The sequence below is a fragment of the Pollicipes pollicipes genome, unplaced genomic scaffold, assembly GCF_011947565.3.
Source record: "Pollicipes pollicipes isolate AB1234 unplaced genomic scaffold, Ppol_2.1 Scaffold_4219;HRSCAF=4965_pilon_pilon_pilon, whole genome shotgun sequence".
Lineage (NCBI taxonomy): Eukaryota > Metazoa > Arthropoda > Thecostraca > Pollicipedomorpha > Pollicipedidae > Pollicipes > Pollicipes pollicipes.
The window spans coordinates 30,387,341-30,405,918 of record NW_023596448.1 but is presented as its reverse complement, the minus strand read 5'-3'; the positions used below and the strand labels follow the sequence as shown (position 1 = coordinate 30,405,918).

The following is an 18,578-nucleotide window of genomic DNA, read 5'->3' as shown; positions in this document are numbered from 1 at the left end:
AATAAATAACGGCAAGTCGCTGGGCAGCAGACGCCTAGACACTAACGCGTATCGCCTGCTTCAACGAGGACCCGCCGTAGTGCTACCTGCAGTTCCTTTGGACGCGGATCGAACGGCGTAGGCGTGCCACGACGTCAGTCCACGACGGTGCTCAGGCGCGACTCCAGCCCGCGGACGAAAGCCGAGCGTTAAAACCCACGGCAGTGGACAGACTAGATTTATTGAGCAGTCGCATCCGCCGGCTGTCAGCCTGGCGACCTAGGTCGCGCGCCAACCACGGGCGGAGAATGCCGCGAGTCACAGGTCAGTCAGGTAGGGCGGCAATGGCTTTTGACTGGATACTAACGCAACACGCTCCAATGCTCGATCGTTAGACATCAGCGTTCGCCACACCAGTTCTCCCCTCAGCATTCTCCACCCCTGGCGCCGACATGCCACCGCGAGACCGAGGTGTCAGCCCCACCAGGTGGCGCCATCTGCGATACGCGGCCCCCAACGTCGCAGCAGCGTTCCACCCCGGCGCCGACACGACAGGTGCCAACGGCTTATGACACAGCGCCGACCCCCGGGCCCTCACCACAGCCGCGGGGTGCGATACCGACTATTCGGCCGGTGCCGAATCGTTGCGACCGAAGAATGCATCGCGCAGAAGGTTCGCGTCCTGTCACGACGCGCCGACACCCCGACGACAGGCGATGGTGGCGGCACCTCGACGCACCGCGCCACGTGCCGCCAGACTACTCGGCAGACCGCCGCCCAGACGAGACACCGCCGCCGTGAACTGCCAGAACACGGGGAGACAGGCGTGCAGCGTCCGAACCGGACCGCCGCGCCCGGCAACACCACTTCTGACAGCGTGCACCACAGACGGTCAGGACTGACTCGTCCGCGAGATCTTTACCACTCCCACCCCGCGCGCACTGCAAGACGCGGCAGACAGTTCGCTCCGACCGGACGGGACACACCAAGCAGTGTTGACAGGCGCGCAGTCTCCACTTGCGTGACGTCGCAACCATGTCGCCTTCACATCTTCACCCGGCCGCCGGTTGGACTTCGATCTCCGAAACATTTTATTGGCGGCGTCCACATGTTTCATGGCGCGACGGCGTTTCCCCGCCTCTCCGTCATTCGCTGCCGATGGGCCGGCGTCGACAGACGCGTCGTCGTTTGGTCGCCTTGGTCTCGGCATCGGGACGTCCCCCTCGCCTGGTCCGAGCCGGCCGGACCGGGGACCAGCGGTCCCTGGTCCGGTCGGGTTGGACAGGGGACCAATGGTCCAGCAGCGCTCAGCTGCGAGAGGGCTGCCCGCTCCGCCGCCGCCGTCGGGCAGCTCCCGGCTCCCGCCGCCACGTCGACCCTCATGCCCGCCATGCCGCCACCCGCTCCGGGTGGCCTCCGTCGCACACGTCGCCGTCCAGCTCCCCCCACCTACCTGCCAGCCGCGCCGGCTCCCGCCACGCCACGCTCGCCGCGCGGCCGCCAGTCCCGACCGCTGAGCGCGCCCGGCGACAGGCCAGGCTTGTGTTACCGTGCAGTCTCTCTCGGCTGAGCCGACGACGGCGGCGTCCTCGCTCTCACGTGGCGGCCGAGCCGAGACCGGCTGCACATCCAGATTTGTCGGACCGATCGGGCCAGCATGGACGTCTTGCGCCGGCCGCCGCAGCGCGCCGCGTCCGCTCCCAGCCGTGGCGACGCAACATCGCCGCGAACCGGCAGTGAAGTGTTGATACTGCACGAGTCACTGTCCGTCGGGCGTCTCCCGCTGTTCGCCGCTGGCCGCCTCGTCGTCGTCACTCCATGATCGGCCGGTCGTCTCACTCGCCGCGCCCGGGGCTGGGGCGAGGGACGGACGCCGCGGCTCCCGGCGCGGCGCCCGTCCAGCAGCGCGGCCGCTGCGAGAACGGCCGGCCGGCGCGCACCTCAGCCCGCAAGCCAGGCAAGCACCCGACACCAACAGTCAGTGGACGCCGCGGCGGGCGGCGGCCGGCCCGCCGGCCCGGCACCGCCGCCCGCCGCCGCGCCAGGAAAACCAACGGTACATTATGGATACGCCCGTGCGAGCGGCGCCGCGTTTATTAGAAGGTAATGTATATATATGTATATGCCCGAGATAACTAATAGTGATACGCATACCAGAGGAGACAACCAGCGCGCTATGCATGTGGAGACGGGCGGGGGCGGGGGCGGGGTGGGGCGGGGCGGAGGCGGGAGCGGGACGGGCGGCGGCCGCCGGCTCGCCGGCCCAGCCGGGGAGGGGCGGACCGGCCCCTCCAACAGTGCGCGCCACACTGCGAGACGGCGGCCGCCGGCGGGACGGCCGAGGGCGGGGTGTGTCCGGGAGGCCTGGGAGGCGCCGGCCTGGCCGCCGCTCCGGCGTGCCGGCGGGTCTGTTCGCCGGGCTGCTGGCGTCTGCCGTTGTGCGCCAAGTGCGCCTGACCCGCTTGTTGCTGCACGGGAAAATTTCGAAGCCGTGACCGCCACCGCGTACAGGCAGCGCTGGTACCCTGCGATCCTCCTACTACACCGACCCGATACCGGCAGTCGATGGCTTAAATCGAGCAGAAACCTGCATCGACGCGATTTACAACGGCCAACTGCGCAACTACCAGAAATAAATTAAAGCCACTCATTCAAAACGTTAACGATGACCACTAACCGAAACGGCAACGTCACACCACCCTACGGGCCGCGGCCTAAACATCGCTAACTGACTCAGAGCGCCCTCCTGGTTGTGGGATCGTGCAAGCCCGATCACTACGCCAACCGCGGACGAGACCGCCTGCACACCTACAGCCACATGAACCCGGGAGAAAGATGCACCGACGTACCACCAAAGCCAGAAGCGCGGGCTCTGCCCGTCCGTCGCCGGCGTCTCGGCGCCTGACAGCGGCTGGCTCCACAGAGCGGGACTGGCACCGTGACGCGGTTAGAGGCGGCCTTCTCCGCATGCAAACCGGCAGAGCAGCAAGACAGCGAGCCAGAGACCGGTTACGCGCGACCGCAGGGCGCGTGCCGCCATGCGTCCTCGGGGCCGCTCCGGCGGCCGGGGGGCGCCAGCGGCGCGCGCGGGGCGCGACAGCGCGTTTGGCGCCTGCCACATCGCCGCCGGCCCCTGCGGCGACCCGGCAGTGCAGTCTCCGGGCCGGAGCGCTCGCTTTCCCCTGCGGCGGACGGGACACACGCGACCCCCAGGGCAGGGAGGGGCAGGGGGTCGTGACGTCAGTCGGCGAAGTCACTCCCCGGCCGGCGCCGCCAACAGCCCTCCCTCCGACGCCCGGTTCGCGGTGGGGTCTCCGTCAGCTGGACGCTCCGCAGCGGGCGCCCGACGTCTTCCCAGCGGGACCCTCAGCAGACACGGCGAGAGAAGAGACGAGACAGGACAGGACAGGACAGGACAGGACAGGACAGGACGCACGGACGGACGGACGGAAGGTGGGCGAAGCAGGATCGACGGGGCCGCGGCGGGGACAGGGCAGGGCCAGGGCGGGCAGGACCGGGCGGCACGCAGACACACGCACACGCACAGCGACCCGAGGCCAGGTCGGGTCGGGTCGGGCCGGAGCGGCATGCACGGACCCGGCCCTGGTGCCGGGGGCAGCACGACGGTGAGGCGACCCTCCAGACCGCTAGCGACTAGGTCAACCCGGGTCAGATCGGGCTCCGGGCGTCAGCGCCTGGGACTACGGCGCCGGTGCCCGGCAGCCCGCATGCAGACGAAGCAGTGTACAAAGAAGACAGGTATACGAACAAAACGTGTCCGGTTGCTGATGCGCACAAGCTTACCCCATCCGAGCCACAGTACTCACAGTTGGGCAACTTGGCACGCGAAAGCGCGGTCCACTAGCTATCGACAGAGAGAACGGGAAACCGGTCAGCCTTCTGGCGAGGACGTCCTCGGCGGCGGCGGCGACGGCCGTGGCCGCCCGCCCGCCCTCCAGCGACGCTCACATTCTCTCTCTCTCTATCTCTCTCAGTCTCTCTCTCTCTCTCTCTTTCTTCCTCTGTCAGGGGACTAGAAATATCACGTGCCGCCGGCCACGGCCGGGCGGCGGTGCGGCGGGGCGAGCGAGCGGCCGCCGCGGCCGCCGCCGCCGGCTCGCCGGCACGGACAGCGGCGCGAGTATCATCATCGTCGTCGGCGGCGGGGTCGGCGCACTAGCGCGCGCGCTGGCGCGGGCGGCGGCGACGGCGCGGGCTCTACCGGAAGATGAAGCGCGGCACCAGCGACGCGGCGGCGGCGGCGGCGGACGGCGGGAACGGCGCCGGCGCGGCCAGCATGGGCGCCGCCGGCGGCGCCGCGAGGTAGCCGGGTGGCAGCTGCAGTCCCGGCGGCAAAAAGGGCGAGCCGGGCGCCAGCAGGTGCGCTGCAACGACACACGGCCGGTCGAGTCAGGCGACGCGCAGGACGGCCACGCCGACGACAACGGCGGCCACGATGGCGCAGCGGCGGCCGGGCGGGCGGTGCGCACTCACCTGCGCCCGGTCCCCAGACTCACCTGACGCCGCCGGCCGGCGCGCCGGCCGGCTCCCGTTAGTGACAGGGGTGCTATCGAGCGGCCATGCGCTACCGTTCCCCTCCACCGGTCAGTCAGGCGGCGCCGGCGCCGGCCAAGCTCCCGTCCCGCGCCCGTCCGCGCCTCCGCGGACCGCAGGCCAAACGGAGAGAGAGAGAGACAGAGAGAAAGAGAGAGAGAGACGGAGACAGAGACAGAGAGACAGAGAGAAAGAGAGAGGCGGGAGGGCGTGACAGACAGGAGACAGAGAGCGAGACAAACGCCTACAGCATCAGCCAAGCGGTAACCATGACAACCAGCGGCCGGCGGCCGGCCGGGTGACCGGCGGTCGCCGTCGGGTGCGAGCTGCTGTGCACGACCCCGGCCCCGTGGCCGAGCACACTTATCTGCCCCGGAACGTCTCCACGGCGACTCGCCAAGCGCGCGCGCGCCGCCTGAGCATCGAAACGGGCTAGCCCGCGCGCTCACAGCGGTCTGCAAAATATTCGCTGGTTGGCGACTGCTCTGAGGTGCGGGAAAGCGAGGCGCGCCCAACGGCGCGAGCCAAACCACGACGCAAAGGGCTCCCAAACAGCGGAAACGCCCGGTCGGAAATTGGAGAATCTCCCTGCGCGGAGGACCCCGGCAATGTGGAGGAGCTTGCGCGCGTGCGATCCGTTTCAGAAGTGGTGTTGGCGACGTAGTACGGCGGCGGATACATGGGAATCCCAGTGATTTGGGCTTACGGGGGCGTTTGAAACGACGGCCTATTTCTCAGCTATGCGTGAGAAACACTTCGCCTTCAGGCAGATCTCAGAAATGCTTTTCGACGAGGGCCTCGGATGAATCTGTGATTAGTCTTTGAATGTTTCAATTGTGTTGCAGGTCCAAAACAGATGTGATTGAGCAAAAGTGGTTGGCAAGTATATACGGGTGAATCAGGTTTCATCTACAAGAACTTAAAACACAGAAGACATGTGATCGTGACCAAATTTTTGTCACTCTCACTACATATCTCTTCTGGCAATTTGCCGTTTGCCCTTCTTCACTTTTAAAACCACGATCTTGAGGAAGTTTCTTTGCAGGAACGGAAAAACCAGCTGGTAGTGAACTGTTCGGGCAGTCGTTCCGTTTCGAAGAATTTTACCCCGGAAAGCAAATAACTGAAAAACGGCATGCGCACGGAAATAGCACGGAACACAGGCATGGCTGCCCCTACACTCTCCCCCCAATCTAATCATTCATCGTTGTGTAAGGGTGTGCCAAAGGCTGGACTCATTTTGCCCCCCGCCTTCCCCCCCCCCCCCCCTCCCCCTCTGCACCAATCCCACAACCGTTTTCTCGCCAGTCGCCGTCCATTTTAGTGCCAGTCAGTCATAACACAGGGCGACCGGTGCGCCACCGCCCCCCCCCCCCCCCCCACACACACATACACGGAGGCCCTTATCCCACCTCCCGGCTCTCATCGATGAAGCGCACAAAAAACGCCACGTCCATGTACGGCGAGATCAGCGGGCGGTGACCGGGACTCGAACGCAACGGCGACGGAACCACTTCACAGGAGGGGGCGGCGAGACGGACCTCAGCGTCTGCCAGACCCGGAGGGGGGGGGGGGGGGGGTCTGGGGACCGACGGGCGGCCTGCTGAGGATCAAGCACGCACATATGAACGACACACGCACGCACACACCCACGCCGGCACAGGGACAGCACCAGAACGGCAGCGGTCAGACCAGCGGCGAGGTCGAGCTGGCCACGCTCGGCGGCCGTCACTCACCGGCGCCGAAGGGCGGCCGGGCCAGCAGGAACTGCTGCGGCTGCGGCTGCGCCATCAGCTGCGGCATCTGCTGCATGGGCGGCATGGCCAGCGAGTAGCCGGGCCGCAGCAGCTGCGGCATCTGGCGGCGCACGGCGGCGGCCGACCGTCAGACGGTCCGCGTCTCTCTCGGACGGCCCAGGGCGGCTCGGAGACCACGGGTGACCGCATGGCAATCCGTGTAGCTCACTCGTGAACCGACACTAAACAAAACATACGCGACGTACGTCGTCGCGCGCCCTTTTATGGTACAAAGCCGACCGCACGTCCATCCCCCCCCCTTCCACCCCCCTCCCCCTTGCGACCTCGCGCATGATCTGAGTGTCACAATGTGTCGACGGCATTCGCCGGCGTGGCCTCTGGCTAGTGCCGGCGCCGCCCGCGGCCTACCTGCATGGGCATGGGCGAGGCCTGGCTGACGAAGAGACGCGGCTGCCCGGCGGCGCCCATCAACGACGCCAGCGACATGACCGGCTGCGGCGCCATCTGCGCCTGCGCCGCCGCCGCCGCCGCCGCCGCGCGCACCTGCTGCTGGTACTTGGCCAGTTGGCTGCGCCGCTCCTCCTGCAACAGCGGCGCCCGGTCAGCGATCGACCGGCGCCCGCCGGTCGTGCAGCGCACGGGCGGCGGAGGGCCGCCGCACGGACGGACGCGGTCCGCCCGCGGCAGCCGGCGAGGCCGAGACAGCGTCTCCCGCCCGCCACCCGGCAACTCGGCCGGGCGCTAGCTAGACAAGCCGGACGCAGTCTCGGGCCGGGCATTTAGAGAAAAATCCACGTCGGAGTGTCCTGCCACCGAGTGCTGCCAGCCACACCGCCAGTGAGCCGCGAGTGACAGAGCCGGCCAGCCGCTGGCCACACGCCACACGTCCGGACAGTCGGCCCGGCCGAGCATCAGGCAGCACGGAGCCGGGCGGCCGGGACGGCGCGCAGCCGGCAGCCGCTCCGCTACACAACCGGGCAGCCCTGCAACCGACAGCCGGCCAGCCCGAAAGCCTTGCGCGGGACAGCCAGACACCCCTGAAGCCGGAGAGCACAGGCCAGCCGGACCTCACTACTGCCGGGGAGACGCGGCCGGCGCCACATGCAGAGCTGGGAAAGCCGGCCGGCCGGCCCGCTGGCTGGCCGGACCGGGCCGGGCGGGCACTAGACACGCTGGCGCCAATCCGGACGCGGGACACCACACGGCCGGCGGCGGGCGCGCGGGCATGCGTCGCGCCCGCCGCCGGCAGACCACTACGCACACGTGAGCGGCACACGGCAGCCGGTGGCCGAAGCAGCGGGGCGGCGCCGCCACACGCACGGCGGCGCCGCTCAAAGCCGGGCGCGGCCGGCGCGCGCGTGCGGGCCGCGCCGCCGCCCGTTAGTAAGCTACTCAGGCGGCGCGGGGGGCACAGAGAGGGCGCCGCTGGGGCGCCGGCGCCGCGTCCGCGCGCACGCGCGCGCACAGCTCGCTCTGAAAACAGACGGACATTAACGCTGGACGATGTGGTCGTGGCGGGCGGACGGGCGGGCGGACGCGAACGCTGTGGGCGCGTGCGCTCGCTGTCCGTGTCAGACACGGCAGTGCCGGCTCCCGTCCTCGCGGACGTGACTGAGAGGCAGGCGCGGACGGGGTGCGCTCCGCACCAGCAGCACGTGCGCTGGAAGCAGGCCTGTGGCCGCTCAACGCCCCTATCCAAATGGGGGACACTACGCCTGAAGAAGCGCTCATCCGATCCCTCACCCCACCCCCAACCCAAGTGCGGAGCGGACACACGTCCCTTACTCTAGCGGAAGATTACTGTGCTTTTCACCCACCATCCTGACACCCCTTTGTGGGACGGGCACCGCTCGTCACCAACACCAAACCGGCTATCTGCTCCCCCATGTGCAAACGCCACCGACTGATCCCAGACAACGATGCGGAATTTTTAGCCCAGCTACGAGACATCGGAATGCGAAATCGGCGAAGTGAGTTCCTCCCACGCCGGTTGATTGGCGCCCGAAGCTTAAGGGCGCATCGGCAGCGCGCTCAAAAAGCCAGAGCACCCGCCCCGCTGTATGGCAGGGCGTGAGAACTGCCCAGCCCAGATCGGAGACTGTGACGCACCGGGAGAGATTCTGCGGGTCGGCGTCGTCCCCGGCCGCGGTCTGCACAGGAGCTGCCAGGCAGCGACCGGCGGACAGTGTAACCCCGCAGGCAGCCACCCTGCACACTCCGCCCACGATTCAAAACAGACACCTCGCTGTGGGCGGCACCGTGACCAGCGCGCGCCGGCGAGCGAGTCCCAGCGCCGACACCGGCAGACAGCTGCCGTTCCCGGCGGAGCAGCTGGGGCGCCACACACGCTGGTGGTGACCATCCCCACACCACCACACCGGGTGCACCCCAACCCTCATCTCCGCCTCCCCTCGGCACCGGCCGCGTCGCCGTATGGCTCACCTCGGCGGCCAGGGCGGCGGTGGCGTTGGCGGCGGCGGCGGCGTTGGCGGCGTTTGCGGCCGCGGCGGCGGCAGCGGCGGCAGCGGCGGCTGCCACGCCTGGCGAGGCTGCCGGTCGCGGTCGGTACCGCTGGTAGCGCGGCAGCCGCAGTCGGCTCTCCTCCTGCGGCCGGACGGCGGATCACGGTCACGGTCACGGTCACGGTCACGATCACGATCACGGTCACGGTTACGGCCACAGTCACGGCCAGAGCCAGTCGTGGTCAGGTCGAGGTCGTCCCACAGCATGCACATGCTACATGACACGGCTAAGTTAAGGTCAGCGCAGTTCAGGCCGAAGCAGGCAATGACAAGATCAAGTTCCAGTCCCGTTTGACGCCGGGTCAAGGTTAAACCACGGCCAAGGTCATCCCATATGCTGTACAGCGCGCACCGCATGTTAGCACAAGGCCACGCCAGGCCATGCTGCACTGTGAGGTCCGAGTGTGTTCGACTCACCAGCGAAATATCCTCGTCCGGGTGCACAATGCGGCTAGTGGCGCCGGCCGCCTGCTGGATCAGCGCCGGACGCGCGCCGCCTGACGAGCTGGACGTGGTGGCGCCACCCGCCTTGGACGAAGCGGCGCCCGCCTGGCTGCGGACGAGCGGGCGGCGGTGTCAGCCAACGGCGACGAGCGCGCAGCCCGGCCTGGCTGGGACAGCGGGCCGGACGGCGCGCCCCTGCGGCCGGCTAGCATGCAAACTACGGCGATCTACACCCATAGCACCGCGAGAAGGTGGGACACATCGGCCACCCGCGTTAGAAAGCCACGATGCTGCACTTACCGGCGACAGCGCAAGCGCGACATTGAATCAGCCCACAAACTTCAATCGGTACCACCGCGCGTGGACGTCTCCCGCGCTGGCGAAAGTTTCCTGCGATGGGAACCGAACCGCAAACCTACCTGTACGCCGGGAAGGTGGAGCGCGACGCGGCGGTGCTGCTCAGCGGCGTCGGCGACGAGCCCTGTCGACAACGGCTCTGGTCACGCTCAACGCCGTCCGTCGGGCGTAAAGCCGAGCCGCGCCCCCGCGACTCCCGAGACCCCCTCAGAGATCATCACACAAGTCACGCCGTGCTCCCCCGCACGCCGGTCGGCTCCCACTCGCCGCCGGAGCCAGGCGGCGGGCAGCCGGCAGCAGCCCAGGCAGCTGACTTCACAGCGGGAGGGTGGCGACACGCCGCAACTGCAGCTGAACCACAGCACCTCACAGTGTCATCGCAACGGCGCCGAGCCGGCTCCGTCTCTCCTCACTCCTCTCGCGACGACTAGACGTGGGTCCGACGCCGGCCGCGCGGCCACGGACCCTCTCCCGCCCAGCATCCTGCTCCGTGCCACACTCCGCCACCAGTCGCTGCCGCACCCACAGCTGCGACGGCCACCCGGGCCGCACGCCGCCGACGCTAATGTCGACTCGCACGGCACGGCACGGCATGGCACGGAGCCGTCGGCGTGCTGACGACAGCCCGGCCGCCTGCGAGCGGACGCCGACCGAAATAGCCGGGCGCCGGCGCCACCGGGACACGCTTCCGCTACCGCTGGCTGCCGCCGCGCGGAACCCGGTGTCAAGAGCGGCGTCCAGAGGCGCCGCGGTATCGCCGGCGGCTCTCGCGGCCGGCCAGACGGGCGCCGGCGCCACCGAGACACGCTTCCGCTGCCGCTGGCTGCCGCTGCGCGGGACCCGGTGTCAAGAGCGGCGTCCAGGGGCGCCGCGGTACGCCGGCGGCTCTCGCGGCCGGCCAGACGGGCGCCGGCGCGTCACAACTTCGATCGGAGAGCGCGCGGCGCCTCTTCGGATTCGGGCGTCGGCCGACACTCCGCAACCTGGCCCAGCACGACGGCAGCAAAGGACACAGAGCGGGCCACACAGAGGACAGAAGCATGGAAGGCAAGCACTTCACTCCTACCCGAGCAGCGATGTGACGTCGGTGTGGGTGGCCGGGCCCTTGTGAGCGGCAAAGCACCGGGGTTTCTTATCACGGTCGCACTGCGAGCTAATGAAGACGGCTACGGAATAATACGTGAAAGCGACTAAGGGTTGGTACGTAACACAAATATCGTAACGATATGTTTCGAGCGTTGTTAACGTGAAATCTTCCTTCAGGCGGCCAAAATGTAGTGGTAAAAGGCACAGACTGGGTGCTCCAAAAAAACAAACACCAAACGCTGCGCAGGAACCAGACACGCGCATGCATCTCAAACACAAAAGTGCTATCATCCAAGAAACGGACGGTGCAGCGGAAACCAGTCCTCCTAGTGCTGACCAGCCGCCGCCGCATGCATTGTCACAAACGGGCGCGGGCTCAACACGAAAACGAACGGCGTGCGGCGCCTCCACCGACACGGCGGCGGCCGCGCGGCCCAAGAGACCGTCACATCGAGCGTGGGTACCTGGTGCACCGGGCCCCACCCCCACAGGCGGCGGGGCGGAGAGCCGGGCCGGCCGCGACGTCACACACACACGCTACGCTGCCCGCAGCCGCCTGCCAGACAGACACACGGCCGACGGTGACGGCGGGGTCACGCGGCGGGGTCACGCGGCGCGGCGCGGCGCGGCGCGGCCGCGGACGGCAGCCGTCGACGGCACGCGGACGTGCTCAGGGGGAGGGGAGTGTTTGCGTCCTGTGGTGGCCGCTCGCCACGCGGAAGATAGTGGCTGGTTGTGGCGCGAATACGGTTGAAGCCGCATTGTGGTATAGATTGAGTTGTGGGGTCAGGACATTGAAACTGGACATCACAACTTACATAACATTGATAAGAGCCAACTGACGGCCGTCTACCTGGAAATCGTGCTCACGAACGCCCGACATGGCCGACTCGACAACTGTATTTGCTGGGTCTTGATCGCCACATGGCTTATGTAACGGCTGGATTTGAATACGTTGCTGTGACGTCACGGATGCCAGGGCAACCTTGAAAAAGTCTGCACAGCTTGGCAGGCGTCTAACTCAGAAACTGGAGGGGTTGAGGTCTTAAGAAAGGCAGGGCTGTGAACTACGCCGAATAATCTTTGAAATGGCCCTTTCGGTTCAAAATTCCACACAAATGTGGAACACTCCCTTCAGTAGCTCGATTCGAGCTAAAAATGTATCAACCTTGATAAATCAGTAATGTTAATTTCTTCAAACCGGGGGGAGCGGTGTCATTGCCTACCGTCAACGGCTCACGGGAGGGGGGGGGGGAGGGGGGCAGCTCAACCTGTCAGCAATGACTCTAGATAAACATTGCGACGTAGCTGCTGTCAGCACACAATAAAGTCATGATTTCAATACACTCTCCTCGCCTTGTGAGATAATAGCACAAGCCTCCTCACACACCTATGTCACGGGATTTTATCAAAAAGGAGGCCAAGGACAAGTTCAGTATAAAACCATAATGCAACGATATCCTGGACCAAGAACTCCACAATGCTTCTCGTCCTCGTGGACAGCTCCAGTCGCGCCACCGGTCATCAGGCATTCACCAGCTATTTGCACGGGGGCCAACCAACCCACAGGCCCCGAAACATCCAACCCACCCCTCCGTGCAGACCTCCCCAGCCCCGGTCACTAATGCTTCACCGCGCCCTTCCACGAGCGAACGCTCTCCGCCCGGCCAGCGCCAGCAGGCTCCAGCCCGGGGCGTCACCGACCCGTCCCGCCTGACGGCGCGCCGCCTCGCCCGCACCTCCCAGAGCAGAGCACAGCCCACCCCAACTCTGCGCCGCGGCGAGGCGCCTCGGGCGTCGCCAGCCACTGACCTGCGCCGACGGGAAGAGGGGCCGGCCGGCGGTGTGCGTCATGCCCAGCGGCATGCCCGACATCGGGCCGAGCGCGCCCATCGGGCCCATCATGCTGTCGGCGGCGGCGCGAGAGCACAAGGTCACCCCACACACCGAGGCGGCCATAAGCGTAAGTGTAGGCAGATGGCAGTGCAGCCAATGCTGACAGCTGGCAGCTGTTCCGAACACGACACAGGACGGCACAACGCCCGACGAAACAGTGCACCGGGCCTGGGTCATTGGTTTGACAAGCATCACAAACACACCTGCTCGAGCGCCAGACCCGGTCGGACCATGCACGCCCACACGGCAGGTGGCAGATGACAACAGCCGACATAGCCGTACAGTGCCGACAGAGCACCATGAGCTCGCTGCTGTAACACCCGACAGGAGATCCGTCCCGTACACTGACCCGGGCAGCATGTAGGGCGCCATGGGGCCGATCTGCGCCACCTGGCCGAGGCCGGCCGCGCCGGGCAAGCCGGGCAGCGCCGGCAGGCCGGGCAGCGCCGGCAGACCGCCGGCGAACCCGGCCGGGCTGGGCGACACGGGCGTGGACGGCTTGCTGCCCGGCTGCGGCGCGTCCGGGCTGGCCGCCGGCTCGCCTGGCGGCGCGGGCAGCCGGTGAGGGGGCGGCGCCGGGACCTGGTCACGCGACCGGGCACATAGGTGGCGACTGGAGCTGGTGAGGCTCGCAGCAGATGAAGAGCCGAGAGCCGCAAGGTAACAACCCTGCGCACTTGATATTTAAAATGAGCAGAACAGACCACCGCCTGTGCCCACTGATGATCAAAACCACATGTTATTGTACCAGCAGCAGCATTCATCACAGACAGAACTCTGCCAAGTGAGGCCATGATGGTGCTTCAACAACTCTGAATCAACGTGACAGCAAAGCAAACACCGCATTCCATATCATACACACTACTGCAGCTCCTACACCATGCATATGCCAGAAATTACCAAGTCACCGAAGCTATGCAGCCAAAGAGCCAAATGTTAGCACCCAGATCGCGAACATACCATCTGAGTCCGCCTGCCCAGACTTGTTGTTTTGTTCATGGGCCTTGAGGTCATCTTCAGGGATGCCCTCCATGCCATATATCTCGATCTCAATGTTGTTCCGGTTGGGTACAGCATTGGGCACCTTGTCAACCGTCTCCTTGTGCACCTAGGGGGTGGTCGGCGAGGGTAATATAAGCTGCAGTCAGCGCACCTTGCCAAACAGTCAACAAGCTACTAAACACATGCACACAACCATTGCATTAAGTCAGGATGACAAAATGCAAGCATGAAATGTTGCAGGGGAAATAATTACAATCACCAGAAATCTGTGAGCTTTGCTGCAAGCCGTGGTGCATATCACCTACCTGCATACAGTGAATAGACAGGCCTGGACCTGTGTAAAGCTTCTTGTGGCAGATATGGCACTTGAAATGCTTTGCCTTCTGGTGCTGGATCAGAATCTTCTCATCATCAAACTCCCGATTGCAGTACCTGCAATGGCTGGTCAAGGACTTAACAAGCATTTGCACTACAAAGACAGGATCTAACGGCCTAAATGACAATGGGAATGCACCATGCACATGGTGCATGCATGGTTCTGTAGCGAAATCAAGACTTAATGGAAACATGGCACTGAGTAAGGCATATTCTTTCCATTCCTTTCTGTTGGTGATCAGATCAGGTAGGACATTCAAAATTGCAGTTGGGGTACAATAAAGCACATATGTGGATACACAGACACCAGCCAATGTAATGAAATACTTGATGTACTAAAAGCTATCACAATTCCTCAAAATATGTCTTTTGCATCTCTATGAGTTGACAGCCTCATCAAATTCTGAGCTATCAGGTTTATTTTATCCACTGAAATTGCTGCTGGAATGTTGCTGTTTGGACTGACATGTTCAGCAAGCATGTATTTTTGCAGTCTGACCTGAAAAAATACACTTTAAATGAATGAAAGTAATTTAATTCTAATTGGATCAGCAAAATATGAAAAGGCACGACATTCTGAACCACCTTTCATCATGCCCAGTTCTGCAAGTGAAGAGGATTTACAAGGACAATTATGTATAATGTTTGACATGACCTGTACACTTGTGCTTCAGCAAACCATGCCTTATTTTCTCAAGCTATTACATAGTACATGCTACACCCTGCAATGATCAGTGCTGGAACAGATGCCACTCATAATTTTGGTGATGACACTCCAGATCAAGTGCAAAGTGCAGTCAAGATGTTTGTGTCAGTGCTGGGACAGATGCCACTCATAATTTTGGTGATGACACCAGATAAAGCGTGAAGTGCAGTCACAATGTTTGTGGATAACGTTAAGATATACTGCCATGTCCTGAGGCCCCTGACTGACCCTCCTCTGAAGGCTGATGTCAATGCCCAGACCAGGTGGCCACAGAAGTGGCAGCTCCCCTTTCATATCACAAAGTGCAGTCAGGCACATCAGGAACTATAGTCAGACTATCTCAATGGTGGTCATGAGGTGACAGCAGATTATCATGAAGGCCAACCAGATGCTGGCAGTCATGAGGGGTCATTTGCCAATATTGATGCTGACATGCTCACATGGCTGGAGCAGATTCAGTGCCAAACAATGCATCTTGTTCAAGTGAGGCACCAGTCATACCCTGAGAGGCTCAAACTCCTCCAGTTTCCCTCCAAGTAGCTATGGTTGCCATAGGGGGACATGGTTACAGTGCATCAACTGCTTCACAGAGGCATGCCACTGTCAGAGGATGAGTTCCTGACCAGACACAATACAGAGGTGACAAGAGGACACCAATGAAAGCTAAGAAAACCTCCAGCTATGACTATCATCCATCATAACCCATTCAGCAACCCACAACCTTTTCTTGCTACCATAACTGAGAGCTTCATCCCAAGCTCAGCTGACTTATTAAAATACTCAGCCAACTAGCCTACCAGTCTTCAAGTAGCTGTCTTTTCAATCTGGCATAATAACACCTCATACTTCTGTGGCAAAAGAATAAGATGACACAATGCAGCTGGTTTCCATTACTAGCTGACATACTGTGAACTAAAGAAGTACCTGTCTTTAGTCTTACAAACATTGCCTTATGCTGACTGACAATGCGAGGAGACATTAAAGCTGACAAGAGGCTTTCTAATCTGACCCATTCTTGTCATCTAATCTAACTTTTGTAGCTACAGTAAAAATCAGAAGTGTCCGCACAGTACACAGGATATATCCTTCTCTTTCCCTGAAAATGGGCAAAGGCATTCCATCAACATTAGGCATGTGTGGCGAGCCAGAACAACTGCAGACCTATGACCACCAACACTGTGTTCAGTACTTTGCACCTGCCAGGCCATTTTCTGATGGTTGGCACAGAATGGTGCTGGTGGGGAAGGGGGATGAGTCTCACTACAGGTCCAACAAAGATAACAAGGCTCAGCCATCTTCTACCCCTCAGGAATTCATTATAAAGTTACCTATCAACATCAACAGCATTCAAGGCTTCAAAATTACACACCGCAGACCACATCTTTTAAAGGATACCAGCACCAGGGCTTTTGTTGCTTCTTCTTTTTCCGACCCATGCTATTAAATACTCCTGATGACTGGGAGCTTGAGGTCTTCACAAACTACGCTTGGCACCAACTTGGCATGAGCCAACCAACATCTAGTTGCGAGTTTAGTGGGTTATATAAGATCACCCAATCGACAACACCCGTCCATTAACCGTATATCACCAACCACAGACTTCTGAAACCACCAAGGACAAATAAACTCAAGGATTGCCCCAGGGCCTCACTGCCACCCAATGAAAAACGGGATCATGGCGTCGGGCGACAGTGCGCATGCGTAGAGAAAAACTTCCCGGATGCTGAATAGAGAACCCAGTTTTGATTGATCCTCCCACATTCAAAACCCCTTTAATCCAAAAATCAAGCGTAACGATAGGAGATAATTTCAACCAGAACTCATTTTTATCAAAATAAAGTGACAAAGTAAAAAAGCAATTAGAAGTTGATATTATACAAATCTGCTTTTCCAGTTCGTCACTACAATTGTCTCATAAGAGCTGGTGCGCCACTTTGAGGCAAGCGCCTGCAAACTCTCCGTTAATGGCATATATTGAAACGTTGGTAGAGTTAAGCATGACCGCCTGAAAATACACCATGAGCGTGGTGCAAACAATGTCTAACTACCACCTACCACACTACGGTGGGATTACGGACCACGCGCGGGTACGAAGTCATACACGGTCCTATCTGTCAAATAGATCTGTAGAATCATCGCTGGCTCTCAAACTGGGAGATGTCAATTACATGAGGGAATATTCGCAAAAGGGGCTGGGAGAAGGGGCTGAGCAGCTTAAAAATGGCTTAATCTACCCCAGAAAACCATGGGCGCAAGAACAGGGAGGGGGGGGGGGGCAGGGGCCATGGCCACCCACTTTTCAAGGAGGGAGGGGGGCCAGCAGTGTTAACCGCCCCCCCCCCCGCCTACTTTTCAGATTAAGGCTTTGTTTAGGTTGCTTTTGCACCACATTTAAATATACATGCCGATTTACCTAGTTCACCAGCCATCTTCCCCAAGATGCGTCATCTTTTTCGTTGCTTGTTGGTCATCGCTTAGTGTCACAGCCGCAGGCCGGCACCACTCGTCCTATGAAGACTGCAACGCCGGGCGTTCAGGCCGTTGTTGCTATGACTTGCGAGCGCGTATGTTCAAAACCATATAAGTGCCCTTGGTGTTCTACTCAAGGGGCCTCTTGCCCGGAAGGAAATAAGGGGCCTCACTATTGTTCAGTGGAGCTGAGGTCTCATTACTATTGAACAGAATAGGTCAAAATGATTTTTATTTTTAAAAACGAACAAGGCTCTCCCATGTTTGCCTTAGAACGCTCATTTTTCAGAATGTCTTATGAAAAAAGTGCATCAAAAGGTTTGAATATGCCCACCCGCAACCTCGAGAGAAAGGACAGCGATGGTCTGGGTTGCAGCTTCCGTAAAACCGAACGACGTCGGCCACTGCAAGTGCCACCAGACGACGGGCGCCGTGTTAATCTGCCTTCTGGACAGGTTAATAGGTACAGAAACACGAAAAATAGAAAATCTTCCTTCATTCTTCCAGTTCTACCGCCAGATTCCAAGACCACTTCGCGGTGCTTCAAGGGCCAATCTGTTCTTATCATCAGTCTAAAAATCGAACACGTGAAATATCCGCCCAGACAGCCTTGTACATGTAAGATCAGATATTCTGAAGCGTTCAAAGGTACTTCTTTCACAAGCGTCATCATTTTTGTCCACTCGTTGGCCACGGCTCAATACTAGCTGTTGAGCCGACGCTATGCGGCCTACGGAGACTGCAACGCCTGGCGGCGAAGTTTTTGTTGCGAAGATTTGCGAGCACGCATATTAAAAACCGCGTGGCATAAATTGTATCACTAATCGATTTTAATTGAATGTTTAACATATCCAGACAAACATGGCTTGGCGATGTTAATACACATTGTTGACCACTCGATCTACAACAGAAATTTTCACCCTCAAATTTCGATCAAACATATCGACCTACAATCTACCTTAGCGATGTCCTCAATGTCTGTAGAACGCAGGTAAAACATTATGAAAAAGCTTCTGAATTCTATCGGTTTCGAAAGAGTCCATTAAGCCATTGTAAATTAAGGACACCGGTGGCTTATTCCATGTGGTCGTTAAACGCCTGATTTCTGCAGTTTATTGGCCTTAACAGGTTTTCGGGTGGGGGTCAAAATGATTCACCACCCAAAGTTTTCTCCGCAATGGTTTCCGAACGGCGCGGTGGAGCCGCGCTATATTTTGCATAGCTGCAGACAAGTGAATAGCTGATGGTTTGCCACAAAAAAATTAGATGTACTTTGTAAGGTCGCTGACCTATGGCAGGACAAAGTCCGGCCACGTTTTCGGCGAAGTCAAATTCTAGGGAATCGTTCAATCTGATGCAACAATGGAGTGTTAGATGACGCCATACATCTCTGAGATGCTTCCTTGGGCAACACAATTATTGAATGAGCAA

The 18,578-nt window shown here is 61.0% G+C and overlaps 1 protein-coding gene across 1 annotated transcript; it reads right to left on the bottom strand.

Moving 5' to 3' along the window:
* Positions 1–7,031: 7,031 nt before the first annotated feature.
* LOC119095160 (BUB3-interacting and GLEBS motif-containing protein ZNF207) lies at positions 7,032–16,350 on the bottom strand. The gene is made up of 9 exons (XM_037218040.1): positions 16,074–16,350; positions 13,903–14,029; positions 13,556–13,703; positions 12,945–13,137; positions 12,512–12,605; positions 9,676–9,737; positions 9,230–9,365; positions 8,733–8,894; positions 7,032–7,109 (listed from the first exon to the last, which is right to left on the bottom strand). The coding sequence occupies exons 1-9, from the start codon at positions 16,112–16,114 to the stop codon at positions 7,032–7,034; spliced, it is 1,041 nt and encodes a 346-aa protein (XP_037073935.1). The 5' UTR covers positions 16,115–16,350.
* Between the last annotated feature and the right edge of the window lie 2,228 nt (positions 16,351–18,578).